General features: G+C 50.9%; 1 protein-coding gene across 1 annotated transcript; it reads right to left on the minus strand.

Moving 5' to 3' along the window:
* Positions 1-6820: 6820 nt before the first annotated feature.
* Positions 6821-14791, minus strand: CXCL14 (C-X-C motif chemokine ligand 14). Its single transcript, XM_027606866.2, has 4 exons — positions 14522-14791; positions 14249-14354; positions 10453-10566; positions 6821-8021 (listed from the first exon to the last, which is right to left on the minus strand). The coding sequence occupies exons 1-4, from the start codon at positions 14583-14585 to the stop codon at positions 8006-8008; spliced, it is 300 nt and encodes a 99-aa protein (XP_027462667.1). The 5' UTR covers positions 14586-14791; the 3' UTR covers positions 6821-8005.
* Between the last annotated feature and the right edge of the window lie 13139 nt (positions 14792-27930).

Genomic DNA, 27930 nt, shown 5'->3' on the forward strand with positions numbered 1-27930 from the left:
GTTTAGAGTGTCAGGGAAGAAATCAGCGAGACTAAATTTAATTGGGACAGATGTACAGTGGTGCACTTAGGTTCCTAAGATCAGTTGGCCCAAAACAGGGTTGGAGAGGGGAGTGTGTGTGGCATGAAACTCTGCTCTTATATGATGAGGCCTTGGGGATCAGGTAGATGCCTGCCCTGATGGATGTGATAAGGTGGCTAAGAACAGGAGCTGGGACTTAGGAGGCGTTCATAACAGCACAATATCCTAGATAGAGGAAAGGAACCACAGGCATGCAGGAGGTGGTTTGGGCAGGGTGACCTGGATGGCAAAGGGCCTGGAAGTCGTCCCCTAGAATGGCTGAGAGGATGCACAGGGTTAGCCTGGAGAGGATCAGATGTGTCATGACCTGGGTCCTGCCTTCCACAAATGCCAAGGGTTGGCACCTGGAAAAGGTATCCTGCTACCTCTGTGTTGCTCCGAAGATAGACCTCAGGAAGCATCTTTTAGTATCCTGGTTCAAGGAAGAATTGTACAACTTTTTAGCAGTTTTTCCAACCACAGAGTGAGCTACTTTATGAATTGGGGGACTCCTGGTAGTGGAAGCATTCAAGCAGCCTCTGGATGCCCCATCTGGAATGGTCTAAGGCAGGAATTACTCACACAGAATCTAAGGACTCATAAGGATGACATTGGGGGGATCCCAGAATCTCCTGAAATTGTTTGTAAAATAGTCTGTGCATTTTTTTTTTTTCAGGGAGAGGGAAGCATTGCATTCACCAGCTTTTCGGTGGGGGGGGGGGTGCCCAGCATCCAAAAGCAGTTTAAAAATATATAACTTTAAAGAAATTTAGCTACTGGGTACAAGGTGAGACTAGATTTTAAGGTGTTTTTTTCACCCAGATGTAAGTCTTCGCTAAATTGTTAATTATATTCTTGTGACTAAGGTGAATTTATTGTTATTAGCTGCCAATTTACTGTGTGCCTATTATGTGCCGCACAAAGTTTTACATATTCTACTTAATTTTCTCATTTAGTGTTTTTCAAAAAATTCTTTGAGACTAAGCATTATTATTATTCCTATTTTATAAGTGATGAACTGAGGTATGGAAGTTCACATGAGGTTCCAATTTATTTTCTTGGTAGATATGTGCTCCCACATCTGACCTTTTTATGCCTGGTAAATGTCATGTTATGTTGGAAATTTTAAAGATAGGATGGTAATAATAATAAGTAACTGTGTATTGAATTTTTACTTTCTGTGTTGAGACATTTAATGCTCAACTCTAAGTTGGGCTTGGGAGAAATTAAGTCACTTGCCCATAGTCACTCGGCTTTTAAGGAGAGGAGCCAGGATTTGAATGGGCCCATCTGGCTCGAAGCCTGCATTCCCAGCTCTGCAGACACTTGGGGCTGGAACATGGAGCTGGGGCCCAGGCCCCTTCTGTGATCTATCCCATGAGGGGCTGTTTGAATAGATGGGGGAGGGGAGAGGTACAGAGAACCCCTTACGGATCTGGGGCAGAGCAGGTCAGGCAGAGCATCAGCTGGACATACCCTGCAGCCTCAGGAGCAGGATGCCAGCCCAAGGGCTAAACATGGAGGGGACAGCTGAGCTGAGTCAGTGAGCCTGAAGGACTCACGTGTACCCCCCCCCCGCACCCCCGAGCTGCCACAGCTCCAGGTGGCTTAGCGAAGTGAGGCTCCAGCATACTCTGAGTCTTGGGGCTCTGCCCTCTCTCTCACCGCAGCTCCTTCCAGGCTCAGAGAAAGAAGCAAGTCAGCAGCCTTGTGGTAGGAAAGGGCTCCGGACTTAACCAAAACGGCAGCGGGCAGTTGGAGGGGAGATGTGCTCAGAACTGATGTGGAGAGAGGGAGTGCACCTTTAGGTCTACAGGGTTTCCCCAATCTTCCTGAGATGCTTCAGCCCTCCCCAGGATCCCTGCATCAGAATAAGATGTCAGAGGCCCATATCCCATTACCACTCCTCTGAAGTAGCTAATCCCCCACTCGCAGTGCATGCCAACCACATCGTCAAGGAATGATTTTCCTCAGTCCTCTGGGAGGTACAGCTGCTCGGCTGATTTTGTTCTCCTGAAACCAGAATCTAATACTCCCAATTGTCTGGGGAATCTCATGTGAACAGACACAGAGAGGGGGATAGGGATTTTGATTTGGGTCTTCACTGAGCAGATGGGTCTCCGGAGTACCATGTGCCTGCTCCCCAGAGATCAGTCCATGGGCGCCAGCTCCAATTTTTACTTAGCGGGGAGGAGGCAGACCAGGACAGAACAGGAGAAACCAGGAGATTGCCCAGGAAGATTCTGGGCTAGCTTAGGAGTAGGTTGTTCAAGGCAGGAAACTGACTAAACATTTCTCAGATACCACATAATCCCAAACCCTCTGTACATTCCTTCCAGGCCCTGTAAGTGGAACAATCACGATTTTTATCAATCACACTAGAACTCTTTTAAGAGAGCAAAAGGAAACACTTCACAATTACACTGGGACGACAATCAAAGACCAGGCTTGTCTCAGGCAAACCAGGACGTACGGTCACCCTACCTGGAAGTGTCCAAAGATTTAACACTGCCGAAGACCACTTGGACAAGTTACTCAGCTTTTCTAAGCCTTAAGTTCCCCATCTGTAAAATGGGACTACTAAAAGTGTTTGTTGAGAAAGCACTCAGTAAATACTGTTTGTGGTGGTGGTTACAGCTTTTTTTTTTTTTTTTTTTTTTAATTTATTTGACAGAGACACAGCGAGAGAGGGAACACCAGCAAGGGGAGTGGGAGAGGGAGAAGCAGGCTTCCCACCGAGCAGGGAGCCCGATGCGGGGCTCCATCCCAGGACCCCGGGATCATGACCTGAGCTGAAGGCAGTCGCTTAACGACTGAGCCACCCAGGCGCCCCGGTGGTTACAGCTTTTTATTAAACTTTGTTGCCCCTCAAAGTGCAGGGAATCAGAAGGGTTGGTATCTTAGCAGCGATCAAGGAATTGAAGGTTATTCTTTCTCTCGTCATTTTCTCAGTTTATAATATTTTTTTGACTGTACTAATGCATGTACTTAACTCCAATCTGCCTTTGCAGACCATTATTTCAAAGGGACAAAAGCCTTTGTAATTTAGAAATGATTCTTGTTAGAGGGCTGCCTTTAATGAAACAATGGGTTGAAAGAAAGAGCCTGTTGCTTCACCTTCCCTTTTGCTCTGGGGAATAACTGACTATGAGATGAGAGTCTCATTTGCATCCAATTAGACGTTCCTACTACTCATCCCACAATGTCAGCTCTCATTATGAAGCGGGGCTGATTCTTTTCAAATCCAGCTTTGAGTTAATTTTTGAAACCAAAAATGGTTTCACCTTGTTTCTAGCTAAAATGTTGAGTCTAATTGGATGCTGGCACAGTCATCTTTCTTGTTGAAGTGATTTGGTTGTTGCAGGTAAAGTCTCCTGGCCGCTGCTTCTCAAGCAGAATTTGCATCTACCAGATGTGGGCCCGAGCAGCGATGGCACCGTGGTCGGGCCTGCTCTGTGGGGTCCGTGCTGGAGAAGGGAGGAGCACATGGAGGGGTGCGGTCTTCTGCCTCCAAAAGATGAGTGAGGCACACTCGAGACAACGCTGGCTAAGGCTGGCTCTCTGTGTGGCCCATGTTGACTGGATGATTAATCTCTCTTCAGTGAACAGGAGGTAAGCCCCGGGTGAGGGCACAGCAGAGTGTCCTGCTGGCCTGTGGTCAACAGGAACGGTGAGACAGTGTGTACTTCAGGGAGCAAAAGCCTGGTTCAAATCCCGTGTGTGTACCGCCTGGTAGCTTTGTGAACGTGGGCAGTGTATCCACCTCACCGGACCTCAGTTTTCTTATCCATAAAGTGGAGCGAATGACAGAATCCCCTGCTGTGCTTGTCAGTAGGATTCACTGGGGTAAGATGGGTAAGGTCCTCAGCACAGGGTCTGGCTCATAGGCCACACTGACCACTGGTTTACTGCTGTCACTGTTCTCACAGGGCCTCAGGGATCTTGAGAGCCCTGGGTGGCCGTGCACCCGCTCCCTGCTGCCCTCTGGTGGCACATATCAGAGCGGGCCGGTGAAGAGGAAGCCGGGAGAGGTTACCGTACAAGTAAGAAAATGTGGGTTTTATTGCTTTCTTGGTGACCTTTGAGAATATCTTTCCAACTTTTCAAAAAGAGGAGGACAGGAAAATACCCTAAGGTTCCTAAGAGCAGGATGATGTCTTCCAACATATGGGAGGTTGCTCAGGAAATCTGTGGCCGTCTTCCTTGCCCATGAGGTTGGGGAGGCTGGCCCCAGCCACGGCTCACTGGCAGGCCAGATGGCCCGGCAAAGACAAGGGAGAGGAAGAGACATGCATGAAAGGGCGGGTAGAGTTTGGAGCTGTGGCTGGTTTCCCCGGACGTTCAGCTGGGGCGTGGCTGGCGTTCCTGATGCCCCTCTGAATTCCCTAAGCCTTCCCGACTTTTCCAGCTGTGGTGCTCCCTGTCTTTGTTGGCCTGTCTCATCACCAGTGGACACAGGAACCACAGGCCACGTCAGAGCCAGGATGGAATCAGCACTTCCTATTGTTGCCTGAGAACAGCTTGCAGTGTGCCATGAGCCCTCTCCAGGTTGATAGAGGTGTTGGTCAGGGGTTGCTTCCTCCAAGGCTGGGTGAGGTACCCCTTTGGAGTGGCCTCAGAGCCTGCTGTGCAGCCCTCTAGCATGGTGTGCTTAGATCAGTGGGCAATTTCAGCTGAGTCTGTGACTCCCTTGTAGACTGGGAGTTTCTGGAGAGGTCATTCCCAGCAACCAGCACAGTGTGCTCTGCATAGCAAATGCTTCATCATGAGACAGCGGCTGGGTGGATGAATGGTGGACTCTGCCCTTGAGGACGGGACAGCACGTGACCACGCCTGTGCTCCCCCATGGTGCCTGGTGCAGGTCTTTGCACGTAGTGGTGGCTCAGTAAGTGGGTACAGAGAGTGTGTTCTCAGGGCGCTCCTTGAGACTAAGATCAATTCACAGCATTTGAGTACCTCACAAGTGCTGTCATAGGTTCTGAGAGGTTTTTACAAACAAGTGTAAGACATCGTCCCTGGCTTCTAGGAGCACATCTTATTAGATGTTCAAGTTAAAATAAAACTATTAAATTGTAGTACAAGTCATATAATAACTCAGGGCCAAGATGAGCCGTCCAGATGGGTGTTAGGGTTGCTACCCCAGGTAGAGGGCTGGCTCCATGGGGCTTGCAGCAAGTTAAGTTGCACGGACCCCTCTACTAAGGTCTGATGCTCTGCTCTGGCCATCTTGACATTCTTAGTTTTTGAATAGAGGGTCCTGCATCTTTATTTTGCCCCAGGCCTTGCAGTTATGTCGCTGGTCCTGACCCAGGATCCAAGCTGACCAGGAAAAGCTCTGTGATAGAGGGTTTGGCTGGGCAGAGAAGATGAGCAGCAGAGCTGGGCCAGAGCTCCCTGAGGATGTGGCCATCCTGGCATCAAGCCTGGCGCAGTGCTGCGGCCCGCTCAGGACAGGCCTTTGGGAAGAGTGGGGCAGGGAAGGGATCGGGGGCATGGCAGGGCAAGTGCCCAGCTCGGTGCCTGACACTGTAAGGGCACATTGCTACTGTTGCTAAGAATCTATTCTGTGCCTTGGGAGGTCAGAGAACCAAGAGGACACCGGGGCCAGCAGGGCTGGAGAAGAGGTGCTGGTCCTGGGACCACAGATGGCATAGAGAGAGCAAGGGGAAGGTGAAGCCTGAGACTCGGGGAGCGGCACAGTGAACCCTGCACCTCACAGCCTCCTCCTGTCATGCCTTTATGTTGTCAGGCTGGAGGTGGGGGGCTCCTTCAGCTAACTTCCTTACAGTGGCCCTCCCTCATGAGCTCCCATGGCGTGCTGCTCTGGGGCCAAGCAGGGTTCAGGGCTCCCAGGGAGAGAGGCCTGGCTTCTGCTCTCCCCTGCCCTGGTATGCGCCCTCCCCCGGGGGCCCTCTGGCTCTGTTCTGTCTATTGGTGTCTGGGCTTCCCTATCCAGTCTGCCTTCTTTCTCCATAATGAAGGGAAAGGTTGAACCAAGTCCCGCATTCACGTGGCCCTGGCCCCCTCTCTCCTGCTCTCTTCAGCAGAAAGACTGTCAGGCTCAGCTATTGGAACAGTGTGATGAGTGACCTTGGGCAACTTTCTTAACCTCTCTGGTCCTCAGTTTCCTTAGGAATACATGTGGCACTGCCAGGAGGTGAGGCCATGATGGAAAGGGTCTACCATAGCATTCTGCTGAGGCAGAATGCCTCATTCTACCTGAGCATTCTGCTAAGGCAGGGTATTTGCTGTGTGTCCCTGTAAGTGTTGGCAGAGGCAGCTGTGCACGTCAGGAAACCATCCTCAGAAGTGACATGCACATCGGTGTCTGGCTTCTGGTTCCTAGGGTAGTGCACAAAAAGTGCAGACAGGTGGAGGCTGCCCCTTTAGGCAGTCCTGTGGCACGTGGGGGACACAGGTGGGCACAGAGACGCCTATTTTAGGGCCTGGCTGATTTGGATAGAGGGATGTGGGGCTGTGGGTGGTTTGTGCAAAGTACAGAGTGGCCTGCTCTTGTGACTATCAAGGGTGCGACATTTACCAAGTGTTCATCATGCCCTGGTGTCCTGAGTGCTATGTGAATTGCCTCCTGCTTTAGCACCATAATGGCGTTCCACAAAGGTGACAGTATTTACAGGTATTTGGGAAATGCCAGTTTTCCTTCCTTCCCAATGCATTTGTCCCTGTTTATTCACAATGTAGTAAACATTTGATTGTCATCCTGGCCTCACTGAATAGAAAAAAAGTCAGTAGTCTAGAATTTTGGTACATTTCAAATATATTTTATTACTTTTCTTTTTGTCTTAGAATATGAAACCTGCATGCAACGCTAATGGTTTCTGACACGTGCATAGCATATGACGACACAGCAGTACAATGAGGCATATACTGAAGGGGCAGTGTATGGAGGGGGCGTTCTTAAAGAGTATATTTACAAAGAAAAGGGCATGTCGTTGTTTCGGCTTTCAAAAGAGGACTGCACTGTTTAACACTGAAGAATTACACGGGGAGTCACAGAATGCTTCTGTCCTGCCTGTTCAGTTGCAACGAGGGAAAGAAACATGCTCTGAAGGTTCTCCATCATTGATAGAACGTGTGTCTGTAGCTGGGCATTGTGCGTGTCCGGGTGGATTTTTAAGTTTTCTTGTCAGGTTTTGCTAACAGTGTTGGGAACTTCACGTGCTTCCCAAGTATTCAGTACTGAAGCAGTGAACCTTTCACAGGAAGGAGAGAAGACCCAATCCCTTCCTTAAGGACCCTATGCTTTGCCATCCCAGAATCTTGGAAATGTTTCCTAGAGTATGTAAAAATAAAGTGGGGGTGGGGTGGGGTGGGGGATGAAGCACATTTCTCTGGCAGCCAAACTTAAGTTCCTTAAAGAACAGATGCAGAGAGATCGGCTTCTTCTTGCCTGGTGACAGGGGCCACTGTGGAGTCCCCCTGAGGCTGTGACCAACCATGAGCCCAGGAGAGCCCATGGCAGCTGTGTGGAGGCGCCAGGACCTCTGAGCGGAAGCTTCCTGCATTAGCAACGGAGCAATGCTGCTATGAAATGTTTAAACCAAGCTCTGGGTTCCTCCCAGGCGCTTATAAAGCTCAGATGTAGTGATGTCTGGACAAATACAAAAAAGCAGTTTTTTTTTTTTTTTTTTTTTTTTTTTTTTTTACAAAGGAAAGGCATAAGTTTCCCCCTCTTCGATAAAAAGCAGTGTGTGATAAAGTCTGGAGCACGAGAGAAGGGTCTCACATCTGGAAGCCTTCCGCACACAGCTATAAAATGTAAAAACTGACCCTTGGTAAAAAGTGCTTTGTAACAATATATAATTTGTGTCTTATGCCTGTGAGAAAGAAAAGGTTTGTTTTTTTGTTTTTTTGTTTTTTATCTGCAGAATCCTTTGCTCCTCTCCCAGCTGGTATGAAGTTTTCCCATGTGGGATTTTTCACCCTACTCTTCGTAGACCCTAGGAAGAGAAAACACCCATGTCAGTGGCTCAGAATATGACACAGGCGATCCACAGGCTGGTGGCTAAGCTGCTTCATCCTTGTCTTTAGGAGCGCCCCTCCCAGGAATTCTGGAGCTTGGGAGAAGTGGGGGTGGGAGTGGGGAACCCTTAAGAAGTCATCACATGGACCACAAAAGTTTACCCAAATCTGGCTTTGTGCATTCTCAACAGCCTCCACCTCTGCAATCCTCAAAGCCCTATGGAGCAAACCGTCTCTGTATGTGAGGAAACTGAGGCACAGGGGACTTCAGATTTGCCCTGTGAACACTGAATGTCAGTGGTGGGAATGAGGTCTGTTTGCAGCATGAGCAGGGATGCAACATGGGAGGACAGGCAGCCCCTCCTTCAATTTAGGATTGCATCTTTCTTTGTATTTTGCCCAGAGAATGCATGCCTTCCAGAAAAATGCTAGTTCTAGAAGCTGCTGCCTGAAGACTGAAGGGTGGTAGTAGGGCTGGGGCTAGGGCTGTCGGGGAGGCCTCTGGCTCAAGATCACTTCCTCTAGTGGTTGTGGGCCTGTGTGCATTCCCAAGCTGGCCTTTTCCCCTCACCTTCCAGACTGTCTCTCTTTAGGTACTTAAATCCCTTCTCTTCTGCCCCATGGCTGTTCCAGGGCTATGCCTCATACTCAGATTCTTCTGCCTTCTTCCTGATTCCTGAGTAGGATCACCCTAATTGTGCTCTGCCTGATGCGCTGCTTCCCTTGGCAGCCGGAAGCCGGGAGCTCTGAGATGCAGATCTGCTAGTCTGGCTCCATGGGCCTGGGCTGCCAGGCTGGCTTCTCCTTCCTCTGCCCTACGTTTAGCATTCTCTCACTGTCTCTGCAAAGAGGACTTCGAGATAGTTCCTTTCTCTCCATTGTACATTCATGGAGACATTTTCAACCTTTTACAGAGGGAGGGTAAGGAATTGCCCCCTTCCTCTCCCAGGATGCCTCAGCTTCCCCAGAAAGAGGACGAGCTCATTTTGTAATAAAGTGACGGGAGGCCTGGTAACGGAGATGCTCTCATCATTGGAATTTGCCGAGACAAAAGAGCAGGGCTGCATTGTCCCATGCCTGCCTCCTCTTCGTCAGAGCTAGGGCCCAGGTGGAGGGCTGAGGGACAAAGTGTGCAAACCGCCTCAGTGTCTGCCAGCAGTCTGGTGGAGATGTTCTCAGCCCCCTCCATGGACTGGCCCCGAGGTGAGCCTCGTTCCACTTTGGTGACGCAGGGCCTGGAGAGTGACAGTGGACAGGGGCAGGTCCTGCTTCTGCCATGTGAGCCACCTGCTTCATTCCCATCAGATTTATAGAAAATAATCTCTCGCTCTCATCAGTTTCTATTTCAAGCAGCTGCAGACGAGGCAGTTTTGGAGGCAGCACAGAAGGCTCAGGTATTGGGGTTGGGCCCAAGTGTCAGCCGGTGGAGAGCTGGTCATGGGCTGAGCTTACAGTGGAAGGGCTGGGTGGGACAATGGGAGGGGTGGCTCAGGCACCCACTCTAGGCAGGGTGAAGGTGACCCTGGGAGGCCTGGCTTCCTGCCCTGTGCTCCTAGGGAAGTTACTCCCCACCTCCACTTGGCCTCGGTTTCCCGCTCTGCAGGATGAGGTGCTGGCACCAGCTCCTGAGGAAGTCCCTTCTGTGTGTGTGCGTGCAAGCGCTTCTCGGAACATGCTGGGTAGGTACAGGTGTAGACAGGCCCTGAGTGTGTGAGGAGTAGGTGTGCTCTGGGACAGGCTCTCTTCTATGTGGTATGAGGAAACCAGGAACTTGCCAAACACAGGACCCCAGATTAGAGATGGAAAGTCATTTTCTGGTTATGGAGAAACAGAGCCCAGAGAGGACAGGGGTCTGGTTCATGGTTATGGTCATCTGGCTACTGCTACCCTCTGAGATTAGGAGTATGGGAGGGGGCATGCAGCACCTTGAGGGGAGGGAATGTTGCTGGCGAGGCACTGTCCTCATCATCTTGTGTTGTACCCAGTGTTACAGTTAATATACCCCAGTTACTTGAATGGTCATGTTTTACCACACAAGAATCACAGAGAGCCACGCCAGGTGCTTGCTCATTCATTTGACAGAGGGAAACTGAGGATCGGAGACCTTAAGTTACTTTAAAAAGAAGAGGAATTAAGACTGCAACTTAAAAAGTTAGCATGGTGCAAACTTTAGTTCACAAAAGGTTACATTTTCGATGCTTACAGTTGTCCAGGAGAGGAATTGCCTGCTTTGGGAAGTGGTGAATTCCTTACCGCGTGGGGTTCTATAAGCAGGGCTGGCTATCTGCTTGCCGTGGCGACGGTGGTGGGTGTTCCCCCATTAGATAGGGCTTGATGAGCTAGCTGGAGTCTAGGATCTGGAGCTGGGGGGGGGGGGTGGGAAGGAAGGGGCGAGGAGGTGGGCCATACCTGCGCTTCTCGTTCCAGGCGTTGTACCACTTGATGAACCGCTTGGTGCTCTGCAGCTTGGGGTGCAGGCAATGCTCCTGACCCCGGTACCTGGACACGCTCTTAGTGGTGATGCTGAAATGGAGCAGCATGGGGTGGAGGATTGAGGAGCCTGAATGAAGCCCCTTATTGTGGCCTGTGGGTGGCCCTGGTCTGTCCCAGTCAGGACACTGAGAGACTGTGGCCTCCTCCCTCCTTTCATGGGAGCGTGCCCATGTGCTCACTGCCTGGCTGGCTCTTTGGGAGTTTCTAGGTGTCCCCTTAGGCTCTCACTTTTCCCCTGGAGCCCTTAGAGTCTGGGATAGTCCCCTTACCCCGTCCCTACCCCCATGAGGCTGTTGTTTACAGGGCTTATGCCTCCCTTAGAGAACAAAGCTCAGGGGACTCTTCCAGCTGCTCTGAACCTGGGATGGAGAGGTGGAGAGAGCTAAGGCCAGCAAGGTGCACATGCTAAGACCTCTTTCTTAGAAATGAGGAGCTCGCGGTGGGACTCAGACATGCTCTGTGCATGTGGTGGTCTCTCTCTGACCCTTCAAACCCCAGTTCCACTTGATCCTCTGAAGATTGTCCCCGGGCTAGGCATTACAGATCTTGAAGTTAAGTCTTGCTGGCCTTGAAGCCCATTTTGATTCCCGAGCATGAAGTCCCTGTTGTCTCAGCCTCTGGCAAGAAAGTAAGACCTCCCTTCAGGCCTCCATCAGCCAGTGTTCCAAGCCAGTGGAGGCCCTAGCCATGTGGGAGGGAAGCAGGCGGAATTGTACAGAGTATGAATCCCAGGTCTGTCTGTGGACCTTGGGTAAACCCTGAATGAGTTTGCCCATCTGTAAAATGGGTCTAATTATAGGACATACCTCTTAGGATTATTGGGTGATGAGATGATATAATCTATGGAGAATGCCTAGCACTTGGTAGATGCACAGTGAAGAGTTACCGTCATTAGTATTTGTCATGGAAGATGGGATGGCCAGGGGCAAGGAGAAGCCTTAGTGTGTGAGCTCCAGCCTGGATGGGGAGGCAGGACTACTGCCCAGTACCTCTATGCCCCTCTCAGCCAGGGCTGAGCTAGGGCGGCAGGATTTAGGAGGAATCTTCTGGGTGGGGGAGGAAGGATGGTGTTCCAGAATGAGGGACCATGTAGGGGACCTGAAAAAGTGGAAGGGGAGAGGGGCCGTTCCCTGAGAGGTCACAGCACAGGCAAGGGATGCTCCTGGACTGGGTGCTGGGGAATGAGCTGCGGGGCCAAAGAGGGGCAGTTGGGGGCTGGAATGGGAAGAGCAAAAAGGGAAGGAGAGAGGTCAGCTAGGGCCCCGCAGGTTCCCAAAGATAAAAGTGTCAGGGCACATGCCAAGTTCTAGATGGGACCAGGGCCACCATGAACCGACTGTCCCAGTTGACAGGGAGAAAAGAATCGAATCTTGCCACCAGTATGGGGGCAGAATATTTCTGGGCAACTTGTTCTCTTCCCTTCTCTGTGCTCTGAGTTTCCAAGGCCCCCACCACAGCCTCAGCTTCCTCGAGTAGGTGTGGATCTTCTGCTAGTGCCTGTGGACTGGGCTCTGCCTTCGCTGGCCTTCCCTGAGACCAGTCATTTCCCTGGTCCTGTTCCTCCTTCTAGGTGGCCAGCACAGGGCCAGGCTTCAGGGGGAGTGTGCTCCTTCTCCTCCTTGCGGTACCTGGTTGCTCTGCGGGAATTTAGCCCACTGCTCTCTGTCTACAATACTGCTTTTGCCCTCAGAAAGAAAGGATGTGCCCAAACCTGATGAAAAGCCCTTCCTCAGTTAGGTCACTGTACCCAGGCTGAGGATGCCCAGTCCTGAAGGGAGGGGCAGCAGGGGAGGACACTCGACCCTCCCAGCACAGTCCTCAAATGCTTGTCACAATACTGGGCCTGTGAAAATTGGTTGTGGGGTGGAGACACGAGGATTTCTGTTCCCAGCAGTTACTCAGAAATTCTGGGTCCTGCGTCCTCTCTCCTCAGTGGTTCTGGGTGCCGAGGGTTTTGGCAAGAGTTCAGTGGACATATGACACAAATTGCCCTATATAAAATTTGGAGTCTCCTGGTGCAAGAACTCCCACTTGCAAAGCTGACTGCCCTCCCCACCCCACCCCCCAGCCTCATCAGAGATTTCTGGGTGACTCAGGGTGAGCTGCAAAACTTGCTTTTGTTCAGCTTTTGTGCCTGAAAACCTGCTTTGGCAAAAAGTGCTGGCCCCTTGTCTGATCTAGAGACTCTTAGGAGCTTGAGACGGGAGAGGATGTTTAGCCCTTCAGGGATGGGGGGGGCATCTGGGTGTGAGTGAAGGTTTTGGAGACGCTGACTGTGTTCGGACCTCTGGAGGCCACTGCAAGTTTTCACAAGGCTGCGTAAGGCCTTCCCGCATCTGCCTGCTGCTGTCAGTTTCTTCTCTATTCTGAAGTTTTACCAGGAAAAGGAGTAAGCCTGTTTATTGAGGGTTCTGTCTTTTTGAGATGGCTCTGCACCCCATACCCTGCTTCTCCTTCCCTGAAAGGTCTTGACACCTTGCCTTGGGGCATGGGGTGGTTTTCAGCACTTAGAGGAGTGCAGACTTAATTTTCAGTGTCCCTGTCATCTCCAGCCCCCGAGCTGGGATGGGGGGCTTGTAGCTCCTCTCTCAGCTTGTGGGAACCCTGGCCCTCACCAAAAAGGATTTTCTGGCAGTTTTTCGGGACTTGGGTTTGCAAGGCAAGGGGGCAAGGGACAAGAGGTTAATTTAAGTGCCTGGGCGGAAAGGCAGTGGGGTTCAGCTCAAGCCTGATGGCTTTGCAAATTCCCCTAACTTGAGCCTGACTGTGCAGCCAGGTGGCAATGGGGGGTGGAGGCCTTTGGGCCAGCAGGTCCAGCAGACAGAAGGCACTTGCCCAGACTGAGAATAAATTGTGTCCTGTTGCTGGGGGAGGGGAAGAGGGGCCAATGGTCCGTGGCAGATATTTGGTAGCTGCTTTGCCAAGGGCTTCCTTCCTGGCCAAGTGTGTATTGATGGGGAAACAGTGGTACTGGACTCAAGTGGTTAATTGGGAAGGCAGAGGAGCAAGGAAACTCAGTGTTCTCTCACTCTGCCCCAGTTTTTAAAATATTCCTCGCATCCCCACCAAGCAGGGCTCCAGCCGCATGGCACGTTAACCCCAACAGAACACTTTGCACAGCACTGCTCAGGCTCAGGGACCCACAAGAGTCCAGCCGGTGGGGGAAGATCAAGGATCAGTCCCAAAATGAAATCGCTAGAAGCCAAAAACTGACCGTCTGTGGTCCCCTGATCGGAAAAAGGCTCTGAAAGGAGGGTCTGAGGACTTAAAGACATTTGTTTTTATTCTCTCTCCAGTAACAGGAAGGCAGCATGCCTCCCAGTTTGGGGGCAAGTACAATAGTTCTGGGTGTGTTTTGAGTGCTTTCAATCCGGATTTTCTAAAGTTGGCACAACGGGAGCCACTTAACCCTTGATCATCCCAGAAAGGTGGGCAGTGCAGGCACCTAGGCTGCCCATTTGAATCTTAGCAAGGGTGAACTCCCAGAGGGGCTGTTTCCAGAGCACCGGACAGTGACCCTCTTTCCAAACTCTCTTTCACACTGTCGCGCCAGCGTCCCAAGGACTCGCTGGGCAATTACAAAGGCTGGTCCAAGGCCTTGCCAGAGGCACAGAGGAATGTTTGTTAGCCCGCCCGATCCAGCCCCAAGCTGTGCCCCAGCACCGGGTTAAGAGCAGCGCGCACACGCTCACGGTGAGGAGCCAGAACTCACATAACCATCTTCTCCTCGCAGTGCGGGTACTTTGGCTTCATTTCCAGCTTCTTCACGTCGCTGTAGCGAATCTTGGGCCCCTTTCGCGAGCACTTGCATTTGGACCCTGCAAGGGAGAGCGCGGGGTGCCGTTCAGCCGCGTGCGGGGTCTCCTGCCCCCGACCTCCCTCGGTGCCCACCCAGAACCTCCAGGGTCCCAGGAAGCCCCGCAGTTGGCGCCTGGGTGCCCCAGGACGGGACCGGGCGGCGACGAGGGACCTCCCGGGCACTCACCGTCCACGCGTGCGGCGCACAGCGCCAGGAGCAGCAGGAGCAGCGCGGCCGACAGGAGCCTCATGCTGGCCGGAGGGGCGCGGGGCGCGGGAGCAGGGACTGGGGAGGGCGCCCGGCCGGCTCGGCTGTCTCTGCCCGGAGCGCGCCTCCCGGCTCCGCTCGCTCCCGCTGCGCCCGTCGGTGGGTGCCTCGGCTGCCGCGCTGCGCTTCTGCGCTCCGCTCAGCGCTCTCTCCGCAGCCTCCCTCCTCCCGCCCGGGCCTCTTTTTAAATCCGCTCCTGCCCTCGCCGCAGCGAGCTCATTAATATGCAGAACCACTCGGTGACTCACTGAGATTTCTCAACGAGGTGGGGGGAGGAGACCTTCCCCGCCCCGGGACCGTGATCACAGCGGCGCTCACTCGGAGCCACGCGCGCACAGGCACACTCACACCGGCTGCCCTCTCACTTCTACGCGAACGCTTGCACACCCGGACTCCAGCCCGCGCACACCGCCGGTGCCCGGGCTGTACCGGACGCTTGAGAGGCTGCTTAAGGGTACTGCTTTTCCGATTCGTGTGGTTCCCTCTGGCCAGACGGGCGGCTGAGAGCCCCAGGCCCGCGGCCCAGATCTTCTGAGACTGAAAGGGTTTTGGAGCAGGTGCCAGGTGTGGGTGCCAGCAGGCCTGACTCCTAGGGCGTGAGTTGTCTTTGCTGGGCCAGCAGCCTTGGTGGCCAGAGCACGAGGCCAGTTCTGGAGGGAGGTTGCCATAGGTTGTACAGCAGCAAAGCCATTGCCTGTGGCCGCTGGGGCTGCCTCCAAGGGTGTGTGTGAGGGAGATTTGGTCACTCTGACAGGAAGGCTTCCTAAAGTGGTGTGTGGCTGTGTGAGCTGCCTGTGCAGGCTGGCGGGGGGGGGGGGGGGGGCGGCCAGAAGCCAGGATTCCTCATTGTCATACCATTCTCTAAAGCCTCTGTCCAGTAGGGAGACATGGCAGTGGTAACCATCTGCACAAAGTCCATGTTCCCCACATATGCCAAGCTCTCTGGTGGAGTGGTGTGGGCCAAGGCATGGCAACAGGAATTCCTGCTCCATTACTTAGAAGTGCAAGTGACTTCACTACTTTAAGTCTTCATTTTGCCTGTCATCGGGTGGCTGTGAGAGCTGTGTAAGATCGGACTTATAAAGTGTTCAACAGAGTACCTGTCCCATAGCTGGTGCCCAGGAAATATTACTCATTGGTATCATTATAGGATGTATTTTAATATGTATTCTTTTGATTCTTATAAGTCCTTTTCTAAGTTGGTATTTTAATTCCTTATTTGATGGGCATGGAAACAGACTCAGAAGAAGAAATAACTTGGGTAAGATCATGTGGCCAGGAGGCAGGTGGCTAGGCCAGGAGGGGCCCTGGTATATGTGGCTGCAGCTCTGGGGCTCTAGTCTCTGGGTTGTCCTGCCTCCCTCAGGCACTTGGGGAAGTGCTTCCTTCTTAGACTCAGCGACAGGGGATGGAGTGTCTCAGGCTCCAAGGGTCCCTGGGCTTGGCTCCCAGGCCAGAGCTGAAGCCAGGGCAGAAGCTGCCAGTTTCTTCCAGCTCACACAGCTCTGTGCTGTCAGCTCACTAACTCTCTGGGGGTACAAATACCCAGAGAGGGGTCTGGAGGGATGGGGAGGGCAGGAGGCTGGGGGCAGAGTAGGAAAATGTGTGCTGTCTCTTCCCAGTTTGAAACCTTGGCTGCCTTGAGAGGATGCTTGGCCATGAAGAGCCTGCCAGAGCTCGTGAGCTGGCTTCAGGCCATTTCCTAAGTCCTATGCATGCAGTTGTATCTATACTTAAAGCAAGGCCAACAGCTGGACATTTAGGTTTATGCAGAATATGAGTGCAAGGGAGTGATTTTTTTGGCATTAGCATTAATTTTTAAAATTTTTAATCTCTTGAAAATTTTTCTTAGTACAAAACCAAAACATTTGTTACAGAAAAATCAGAAAACACAAGCAGAAGAAAACATAAAACACACACACACACACACACACACACACACACACACTTCCACCCACTCAGAGGTCTACACCAAGATGCCAGCAGTGTTATCTTTTCAAACCCTTTGTCTTTGCTTGCATTCATTTGCACAAATGTGATCAGTGCGTGTGTCCTATTCAATAACCCGCTTGTTTTACCTATCACTCTATCATCAACATCCTCCCATGTGACTGGTTTTGCTTCTCCAGTCTCTTTTTAATAGCGTCGTATGAAGTCATAGAGCATCGTGCGTGAGAACTTGGTGTCTCCATGTCACACTGCCTGGGTGTGAATCCTGCTACTAGCTGTGTGACCTGGGGCAAATGATTTAACTCTCTTCATTATTGATTTTCTAATCTGCGAGGTTGTAATGATAATGGTACTTACAGCTTAGGGAGAATTAAATGAGATGGTGTCTGTAAAGCTTTTAATGCAGTCCCTGTCACAGAGTAAGTGCTCAATAACTGCTGTGTATTGTTTTAGTATTTTGGATGCAGCATATTCCACTGTACAGATGTGTCATAATTACTTTAAGTAATTACTCTCTGCTAGACATGTAGATTGTTTTCCACCATATTATCTCAGAAGCAGTGCTGTGTGACAGATATTCTTGTAGCTCAATTTTGGGGCCCTTTAAAAATTGATCATGTCTCAGAGTCACTGGGCCATGGGTTATGTCCATTTTAAGGCTTTTAATACAAATTGCCCTTTAAAAAATATAATGCATTTTATTCTGCAAAAAGGATTTCTTACCTACTAAGCTTTCTCAGAACATGTGAAATAGATTTTTTTTTATTAACAGTGCTGATTAGTTAAGTAGGATCTAACAGCATCTGGGATCACGGGCACTGAGCTTTTATAGGAGAAAGTGGTTGGCCCTAAAAATACGGGCCAATTTCCCAACTTCCAGGGTGAGACCAGAGGTCAGACAATCCAGTGTTTTGTCCTTAGTTGTATTCCTTAGTCTATATATGCTTATCTTTGGTTTGCAAAATACAGCCATGTGTCTTTTTTTTTTTTTTACGATTTATTTATTTATTTATTCGAGAGAGAGAGAGAGAGAGAGAGAGAGAGAGACAGCACACGCAGGGGCGGGGAGAGGGAGAGAGAGTCTTAAGCAGACTCTCCACTGAGCGTGGACCCCAATGTAGGGCTGGCTCTTAAGACCCTGAGATCATGACCTGAGCCAAAACCAAGAGTCAGATGCTTAACCGACTGTGCCACCCAGGTGCCCCAAAATATAGCCATGTGTTTCTGCAAGCAGAGCTCACTCCCGTTTGTGTGAGTTCTTTCAAGGTCACTGGTACAGGAGAGGATGGGGGCCTTCTGCTGCCAACCTGTCTGTGGGTGATGCCGCTCACCTGAGACTCAACTTTGACCTTTGACTTGCCTTTAGGGTGCAGACTCTCTACTGAGCTCATATGGGGGGTCTTTGAGCAGGTGAATGAGGCAGGGTGAGGTGGATATGGGGAGGCAGTTCTATGCACAGCAACACTGCCTGATTGAAGGGGATCCCTGGAGTGCAGTGAAGGACCACACATATATCCTGCCCTTTGGAGCACAGTCGGATGTGTGTGTGTGTGTGTGTGTGTAGGTGATTATGCTGGCCTCTGTGGAAGGGGTACATGCAAGGTATGGGGGGCACAGAGGTGGGAGGAAATATAAGCAGAAAATCATTCCTCGAGGGAGTGGAAAAATTGGCTGAGATCCTAGGAATTTGCATATTTATTCTGTTCACAGTGATTGAGTACCCACAGTGTGCCAGTCTCGTGCAAGGTGCTGGGGATATAAGGTGAGCAGAGGAGGGGTGTACCTGTTCCCAAGGAGTTCAGAGTCTAGTGGGGAAGACAGACATTAATCAGACAACCAGAAATGCACATGAAATTACTGCAGAGCTAGATGTGATGAAGGGAAGCTAATGCTATGGGGCTCATCAGGGGATCTGAGCAGGTTGGGGGGTGGGGGTGGCTTCCCAGAGGAAATGCCCACTGGACTGCAGTCTGAAGGATGGGAAGGTGTTAACCGGGTGACAATGGGGAGGAGACCACTCCTGCCCCCTTATAGTCTCTGCTCCTCACACAGTGATCTCCTGGGGTTAACCCCCTGCTCAATGCCTTGCTGGCTCCTGATCTCACTCAGAGTCAAAGCCAGTCGCCTCGTGACCAGCATCCACCTTTCTGCCTGTGGCCATGCTCCACCAGAGTGCCTTGTCCTCTCCTTCAGACATGCTGAGCCTGTCCCTCTCTCTGGATCTTTGTCCTTGCGGGACCCTCTGCCCACACCACTGCTCTCCAGGTGTTGGCAGGTGGCCCTCTTCTCCCAAATAGTCACTCTTGAGACCCAGTCACACTGTCACTCTCCTCCTCCCTGTGCCTGCAGTCACTCTCTGTGCTGTTGACCTATTTTACTTCTTACATTGTATGTGCAGCAACCTCACATGGTACCATGTTCATGTTTATTTGGGAGTGTATTGTGGATCATCCTCTGGTCTGTTGGTTCTGTGAAGCTAGAGTCTGTGTCTTCCTTACTCATCCTCAACCTACTGCAGTGCTTGGCCACATCTTTGAATAAATAAAAGTGTGTTTCAGGCAAAAGCCCAGAGGTGTGATAGAGAATTGCTGAATCCAGGCTATGTAGACTACATGGTCAGGTGAGAGAGGGAGCGGGTAGGGGAGAGGGGAGAGAGTGTGTGTGTGAGTACATGCGTGCACGTAGGGGGTGGATAAGGGTGGCCATTGGCAAGACCATGTTCCCAGAAACGCCAGTTCTTCTCAGCACATTTGCTTCAGAAAAGTGTTTGCTGGGAGGAGGAGGAGAAGGTGAATGAGCAGGAGTGTGGTTTTTCCAGGAAACCCTGCAGGTATCTGGGCGCCACCCCATAGGTCTCCCGAGCAGGTGGATGTTGACTGATCAAGGCTGGTTTCCTGCCCAGGGAGCCCAGGGAGCCGAGGGACAACACTTCCCCATGGTGGAGGTCCGTGTACCTTTCGCCCAGTGTCACCCACAACCTGTGGGGCCCTGGGCAGCCAGTTGCCTCCTCTTTGCTGGCTTTCCTTTCGCACAGCTCTGCATACTGACCCCCTCCCCACGGCCTTGCTCTGAGGGAGAGAGGGATGCAGATTGAGGTTTCCTGAGGACAACTCTTGGTTTTGTTCTTTATACTTGGAATGTTTAGAGAGCCTGAGAAACTAAGCGTAGAGGAAATGGTGCAGGGGGTAGGTAGGCAGTGTTGAATTAGGCTTCAGGCAGCCTTGTAGAGCAGAGGGGCTCTGCCACTCAGGTGCCACTCACGAGAATGCTGTGTGTTGCACCAAACATGCGACAGGATGCTTGCAGCAAATGTGACACACCCACCGTTAGCATTTATCTTGCCATTTGTTTATTCAACACCACCTCACTGCAAACAAGCATCTTTACTATATCAAGAACACAAGCGAAGATATTTTCAAAGGGGACCCTAACAAATAAACGAGCAAAGGACATCAAAGGGCAATTCAGGGGGAACACAGAAAGAAAGGCAATTATTAACCAACTCATGAAAGAATGTGCATCCTCATTAGCAATCAAGGAAAACCACATTAATGCTGCAGTATCATGCCATTTTGGTTTGGGTCCTACCTGATAATAAATATTTATTTTAAAGAGTAACATCCAAAGCGGACAATGGTAAAGGGCGGAAGCATCACTGGTGGAACTATAAATTGGTACAAGATTTTGGGACGTTATATTTATAGTATGTACCCAGACAGTTTGAAATAAACTATTTCACCCCATTAACACACCTCAGATCTATTTAAACAGTTGATAAGGGGGAAATGTCACATGCAAATAAGGAGTTAACCTGAATGCCCAGCAGTGGGATGTTGGTTAAGTAAACAGTGAGAGTTCTGAATGAAATATTATACTGGTATGAAGACTCCTGATTACAGAATCTGTGGAATTTCATGGAGTAAAGGCTTATGCAGCGAGGACAGACAACACAAGGTCGTGTAAACACCATGATTGCAAGTATGTAAGACAGAAACCACTGTATACAGCATGGCAAAGTGAGAGATACAAACAGCATGCTCTTTGAGTGGCAGGACTTCGGGCATTCTTAAAAGGTTTTCCCCTTGCTTTCCAGTTTATTTAAATGTTCTTATTCTGAAAGGAACTCATGAGCATTCAGTTGAGACAGTTGAGAACTCAAGAGCATGCATTCAGTTGAGACAGTGTTCTGGGCCACCTTAACCACTGTGCGGGGTGGTAGGCACTCCCTTCCTGCAGCTGGTGCTGCAGTAGCAGCACATAGAGTTCTTGGGGTGCAGGTGAGCCCCATGAGGGCTTGGGCCCTGTCGTCACAGCTGTCCCCACCTTCCGCAGCATAGCTCACGGGCCTGTCCCTGCAGGCCCCACCTGCTTCGTCCTGCTTTGCCTCCCCCTGCTACTGCCAGTCCTGCTTCATGCTCACAGCAGGGTCCTGGCCTCTCCCCCAGGCCTCTGTGAAGGTCCACTGAGCCCTGTCTCCTGACATGGGTCCCGGGAGCTGTCCCTCACTGGCCTGTACTGCAGGGGTGTCCCCACCCCCTCCAGCCACACCCTCTGCTCTCCAGTTCCCTGGGAACTCCAACTCAAGCTCCTTGGACAGCTTCCTGTTCCTCTGAAGCCTTCTCCCCTGCCCCTTGGCCAGGCTGGTTGCTGCTTTACCTTCTTAATCTGCAAAGAGGTCATTTTACAGGGAAGCCTTCCACGACCATGCACATCTGCCCCATCCCCTCCCTGCCCCTGTGCCAGTCTGGGAGAGGTCACTGCTGTCGGCTTGCGTGGTCTGTGACCCATTTTCTCTTTAGTACCGCTCCTCATACCCGCAAAGCCTCCTCAAGATCTTCCCGATCAGTCCAGGAGCTTCAGAGAACTTTCTTATTGACTCCAGTGTTCCGGCAGGAACCCAGGGCCTGGCACACAGCAATGTGTGAATGAGTGAATGAATGAATGAATGAATGATGAACGAACTAATGTGGATCACAGTTTACCCCAGTCTAGTGAGTTGGAGTCAGATTTCTTGGTTTAAAATCGTAGTCTACCACGGTGTGCCTCTCTGTGCCTCTGCTTCCTCATCTGTAAAAACAGGATAGGAAAAATAGCAGTAGGACTGTGGTGGGGATTAAATAAGCTAATACAGGATAAGCATGTGGCACAGTGTCTTGTCATATAGCCAGCGCTCCACAGATCTCCGTTCTTATTTTATTTTACTATTATTATTAAATCTCCTCGTCTTGCCCCCTTATCTGTGGGTTTGCTTGGCTAATTGCTTTTGTTTTATATTTGTGAAAGGCTTATATAACCCTTACTTTGTGTCGAGGATTGTTCTGAGGGCTATACAACTATTTATTTAATCATCATAAATGCCTAGGGTGGGTGACCCCCATCTGTAAAATGGCACAGAGACACAGAGAAGGTAAGTAACTTGCCCAACATAACTGGCGGGTGGCAGAGCTGATCTTCACCTCCAAGCAGTGTGGCTGGCTACAGGATTGTGCTCAGAACAGCCATATGCTGCCCTCTGGGGAGGAGAGAACAGCGGAACGTGGCCTCCCCACTGCTTCCCTTGCCCTGTGCTGCGGGCATGTGATCTTCAGCTCCTGTCCCTGCAGGGTGTCCCAGAGTTCCCATCTAGCTAGGGTTGCCAGATTGGGCAAACACAAATACACGATGCCCATGCGACATGTGGGGACACACTTATCCTAAAAAGTTACTCATTACTTGTGTGAAATTGGTATGTGGAATTTAGGAATCAAAACAAAGGAGCATAGGGGAAGGGAGGGAAAAATAAAACAAGATGAAATCAGAGAGGGAGACAAACCATAAGAGGCTCTTAACAATAGGAAACAAACTGAGGGTTGCTGGAGGGGCAGGGGGTGGGGGGATGGGGTAACTGAGTGATGGGCATTAAGGAGGGCACATGATGTAATGAGCACTGGGTGTTATATAAGACTGATGAATCACTGACCTCTACCTCTGAAACTAATAATACACTATATGTTAATTAACGGAATTTAAATAAAAGAATAAAGTTAAAAAACAAATAATACCAAACCCCCAAAGTTAACTAAAGTTCCTGTATTTTAAATGGCCACCCTACATTCAGCATCAGGGGCAGCAATGTGGTTTTGGGCCAGCCTCCTTCAAGTGGTGGTCTCAGACACCCAGGTGTGGCGCCCCCCTCGGATCTGCCTTGGGCAGGGCTAGGGAGGGGGAGGGTAGGCACACTTGTGAACTCTTGTGGGGCAGAGTGGGCATTCAGGCTCTAGTGGGGGGGGGGGAGGAGGAGACAGTCTGAAAAGGCAGGCATCAAGAAGAACATTCCAGGTGGAAACAGCAGCTTAAGTAAGTGCTCAGGGAAGCGGGAGGTCACAGGCAGCTAGTCAGTAGACTGCTATGAGGGTAGGGCAGGGATCTGGTGCAGGAGTGGGGAGAGCTGGATATGTGAATGAGGGCCATACTGCACAGGGCCTTGGGCTTCACCACCTAGATGATAAGGAGCCCCCGAGCCCTATAAGCAGGAGAGTCCGGTGATTAGGTTTTACCTGTTAGGAAGATCTCTCTGGCTGTCAGTGAAGGAGGCGTGACAGAGAGGGAGTTGGGAGGCAAGAGAAACCTTGGCCAAGGGAAGTCCTAGACCAAAGAACAGGGAACAAACACTTTGTCTTCTTATTCCCAGAATTCTTTGTCTTCTCCTGAAAAATATAAGTCAGAGCTGGAAAATGAAAGATGGTTCAGTCCACTCTGTTAAGGAGAAGGAGGTGTGCAGTGCTGATGCTTTTATTTCTACCAAGCCTTCTATCCGTGGGTCTCTAGCATCCAGAGAAAGGAGCACAACAGAAGGAGGAAGTGATTGGGTTTGGGGTGGGGATGTTTCTAATTTGCCTCTAAATCAGTGTCTCAGCCATGTGTAAGGGGACAGTGTCAAAGGCATTGCTCAGAGGATTTACCTTCCAGGTGAACATTAGCCTTAACTAATCTTGTGTGAAGAAAACTTTTCAACCAACTGTCCGAGATACATTGCAAATTTCTGTCTTAGCAACTAGTCATTGCTTCTGAACACAGTCAGGTTCCTAACGGTGAATGATTTAGAGCTGTAAAAGAATTGTCATAAACAGCTCCCAGGAGCCAAGAGCACAGCCCAGATTTTAAGCACATAATGGAATCATATCAAAAGCAAGGAGGGGCAGCAGGACCCATAAATCCTTGAAGTGCAGAATCTGTCCATTGTGAAACTTGTAGGGAAGGGAAACCAGATGTGGATGCTGGAGAGGGGCAGGCGGGAGGGAGCAGGCAGGAGGGGGTGTGTGCGGGTGGAGGGGGCAGGTGGGGAGGGTTACATGTGGGGGGGGCAGGTAGCAGGGGGAAGGCGGGCGTAGGCAGGAGGGAGGATGTGCAGATGGGGGTGCAGGCAGGAGGGGACAGGCAAGAGGGAGGGTGTGCTGGTGTGGGGGCAGGCAGGAGTGGGGGGCAGGCAGGGGGAGGGGATGGATGGGCGGGTTAGAGGGAGGGGGGCATGCCCTGTGGGCTGAAGTGTAGGAAAGGGCTCCATGTGAGGAGAGGTACCTCCTGCAGCACTGGCAGAGATGGAGTCCAGGTTCAGGCCATGGAAAGAGGGCAGGTTTGCCCCTGTTTGAGGTGGCTGGGAGGTCCAGCTTCAAAGGGAAGAGGCGGAGACTGAAGGCTTACCATTCTTGTTGCTGCTTCTTCAGCTGGACTAACAAAAGTATTTTATAAGCTTTTCCTGAATTTTTGTCTTTGAAGACAACATTTGAAGTAGTTCTTTAACAGTATACTTGAAATATCACGGAAAGACTAACTTTGTTTATCCTGTAGAGGAAAAGAGTAACACATGTGGAAATCCCTTTGGATTGGGGTGAAAAGTATGTTTGCCCAAGTGGCCCTCCTTGGCTTGAGATGGAGGATTTATTCTGATGTGCCCAGTGCTTTGAAAACATCAAGGTGAACCCTTGCTGAGCACCGCATCTTTGCCAGGGAGCGGGGACTGCCAAGATGCGGGCAGCTCCGTGGTGTGTCTGTGGTGGAGGGGACCAAAGCCCAGCAGTCTGGGAAGATTCCTTTAAATGGGTTCCAGACATGAGTTCTGGGATTTCAGAGGGTGGCTAGGGGCAGCCCCATTCAGCTAGGGAGCCAAGGGAGCTTTCATGGAGCAAGTAGGCTTGAAGTGGATCTTGCAGAATGAGAGAGATACCCAGGTAGAGAAGGGGAAGGGAAGGCAGAGCCGTAGGGACTGAACAGCAGAACAGCCTGGAGGCAGACTGTGGTGAGTCAGGGAGTAGCTGGTTCCATGAAAAGGTAGATGGGGGCTGTGGGCAACAGGGGCATTGTGGAGAGCCTTGAAGGCTGGTGTCAGGAACTTGTAATCAACTTTTTGGAAAATTGAATTTGGTGCTTAGTCTGTTTGATGCCGCTGCAACACTCATTTCTTTAAAAAAAATTTAAGCAACCGCCTCCCCTCCCCACCACCAAACAATACAGCTATCCTGTCCTGAAAATAGTACAGGAGTACTGAAGAGAAGAAAGGGTAACATGGAACCCTCCACCCTGCCAAGAGCCAGTCCCGCTGTCCCGTGCAGACTTTCACAGAATTAGAGTCACACTGTATGATCCATCTGCACTTGTCTTCCTTTGGTACACATTATTTTATCAGTCACCTGTTTGCTCCATTTGATGCCCACTTTAAATAGCCTAGGGAGGTATAAAAGGACCCTGGCGTACAATACAGCATTTCTGAAATATGAACAATTTCCAGCTTAGTGGTTTGAGTTTGGGTTCTCCAAAAGTTTCTCTAGTTCATACTTGCCAAAGGTTGAGAGCCCTTTGGGCTGGCTCCCCCATTTCACTCAACCACGTGCTCCTATATACCAGGGAGAGCTTGTATCACGGTGCCCAGGTTCCTGGATGGCCACTGGGGTGACAAAGGCCATGGAGCAGGACAGGGATTTATGGCAGTGCTCTGGGATGACCTCTTGCATCTGCCAGGCACTGGGCTTGGTCTTTTAGGGGCCCCAGGTCAATCCTCTGAATAAAACTCAATATGCTGAAGGACCAAGGTACTGAAATTATAGTTTATCAAAATTTGGTTTCTGTTCACTACTAGTGATGTTTATGGGCATTTGATGTGTGTGTGTGTTTTTTTTTTAAGATTTTATTTATTTATTTGAGAGAGAGTGAGAGCAGAGAGGGAGAAGGAGACTCCCTACTGAACAGAGAGCCCGACATGGGGCTCCATCCCAGGACCCCAAGATCATGACCTGAGCTGAAGGCTGACACTTAACCGACTGAGCCACCCAGGCACCCCGTGGGCATTTGGTTCTTGCCACAGCTGCTCATTTGGTGGTTGTGTTTTGGTATTTGGTGGTTTGACACGCTTTCATGTATTTTGAATTTTGGATGTCTTGTGTGTTGTAAAAAGATTTTATAGATGGATTTTCAGTCCAGTCTCTTGATTTTCCTGACTCTATATATGCCCAAATTTGTTTAGTGAGACCTGAGAGGGACTGCATTTCTGGGAGTGTGTGGAGAGGAGGGATTAGGGGGTGTTCTCACCCAGGGCTTGCATGTACCCATTCCATATCCACAACAAGAAAAACTGCTTTTAAGGAAAGCCTATCCCTGGGATGTAAGGCCCCTAACAAGAAGAGCTGCAAGAACTGACTTTCATTGAGCTGGACCTCTCCCCCCTCCTTCCTTCCACCCACCTGCAGTAGGGCCAGCCTGGAAGTCTGCCTTTGGAGACCAGTGAAGAGCTGGAGGAGGGGCCTTACCCACCCCATCCCTGCCTATGGCCTGGGCCCCACCAGCCTATTGGGTATAGGAACTGTTCTGTGGTTCCTGAATGCCTTTGCTCTGTGTCTGGGTCTGTAAAACCGCTTGGAGCCCCCAAGGTTGCACCACACTCCCCTTGCAAACTCACCCTTTATTTGTAGATTTTTTTTTTTTTTTTTTTTACTGAAGGCACCTTGTTCCCTTAAGCTCAAGGCTTCTCAGAGGGCCCAGGGTCTGAGCTAGTGGAGGGGATCGCAGCCCCTGCTGGGGGACTGTAAAGCCTGAGCGCTTCCAGGGCTGCTGCCGGCCCACCCCACGCCCACCCCAACACCTGCGCTTAACCCCCTGCCACACTGTTCCATCCAGTGAAGGAGGGTGGGAGGCTTTGCAGAAGAGACGATAGCCTGGCTTTGGGGGAGCTCCGCAGACATTCTCTGGCCCTCAGGTGGGGACGGCCAGCAGAGGGCATTTGCTGCAGGCCTGCTCTGTGCTAGGTCTTGTGTACTGGTTCTTCACAGATACCCTCTTCAAACTATCAGCCAAGCCCAATGTGCAGCCCTCTCTCCTCCCTTGGCAGAGATAATAAGTGACCTTTCTAAAGTCACCCAGCTTTTGGGCAGACCTGGGCTATGAGCTCATATCTCAATTCCAAGGCCCATGTACTGCCGCAAGCTTCATACTGCCCCCTCCCCCCACCCCACCACCTGATGCTCGAGCAGGAGCCTCCATGCTGTCAGGGGACGAGGACTGCCTTGTCTCCAAAGTTGTCCCCTGCCTATAAGGTACCTGTGATTTTGCTGTTAGACTGTACCTTTCTGGGCAAAGACATGGCATCGTCTGGCAATGATGTGAGCGCAAAGCACTGGAGAGTCGTACACTGCCCTGCATCCATTTTTGTACCATCTGTAGAGAAAGCATTTTGATCCCCCTTTGGGGGATAGAGGAACTGAGTCCCAGAGCAGAGAAAGAACTGCTTCTGCTCAGGAGCAGGGTTGTTCTCAGATGTTTACCTGATGCCTAGCCCACTACCTGGCATGTCAGTATTCTTGGGATGGTCCTTCTGTGGGATGGAGGCTGGCTAAGGCCCATACTTGCCTGTTGTAGCTGCCTCCCTCAGCCTGCTTCTGATTTCAGTGGCAGCTGTGTTGGGCAGTTCCAACTCATCTGCCCCCACTGTGCCTCAACCTGCCTCAAGTGTTCCATGCATCCTGTTGCTTTCTCCCCCAGAGCCTTCTCAAGCCTATAGGAGCTCCTGTTGCCTTTATACCAGGACATCTTGGAAACATGGAAGAGTGAGTGGCCATTTAATGCATCTGGAGGCAAAGCCCAGCCAATGGGGAGTGGGAGCTGGTGGACCAATACTCGGCTCTGCCTTTCAAGGGGATGGTTCTGGGGGGCACTGTCCACATTTTCAGAGACCCTGGCAGAACGGAGCCCCCCATCGCCTGGATCTGTGATCTTGATAACACACCTTACAGTGACCTTTCTCCTCTAGACTCACTCCTGCTCCTTTACTCTTGCTTCCTGGGACTACTTCTAAATAAGCCACTCACACCTACGTCCCCATGTCAGGCTCTGTGAGGGTTAAACCTAAACTA

Source organism: Zalophus californianus, chromosome 5 (genome assembly GCF_009762305.2).
Source record: "Zalophus californianus isolate mZalCal1 chromosome 5, mZalCal1.pri.v2, whole genome shotgun sequence".
Taxonomy (NCBI): Eukaryota; Metazoa; Chordata; class Mammalia; order Carnivora; family Otariidae; genus Zalophus; species Zalophus californianus.

Bases quoted from the DNA above. Each gene is read 5' to 3' on its own strand.
- CXCL14 (XM_027606866.2), bottom strand. From the start codon at position 14,585: ATGAGGCTCCTGTCGGCCGCGCTGCTCCTGCTGCTCCTGGCGCTGTGC. The intron at 14,355-14,521 runs GTGAGTGCCCGG...TCTCCCTTGCAG, and splicing joins GTGCGCCGCACGCGTGGACG to GGTCCAAATGCAAGTGCTCG. The intron at 10,567-14,248 runs GTGAGTTCTGGC...GCTCCATTTCAG, and splicing joins TGCGAGGAGAAGATGGTTAT to CATCACCACTAAGAGCGTGT.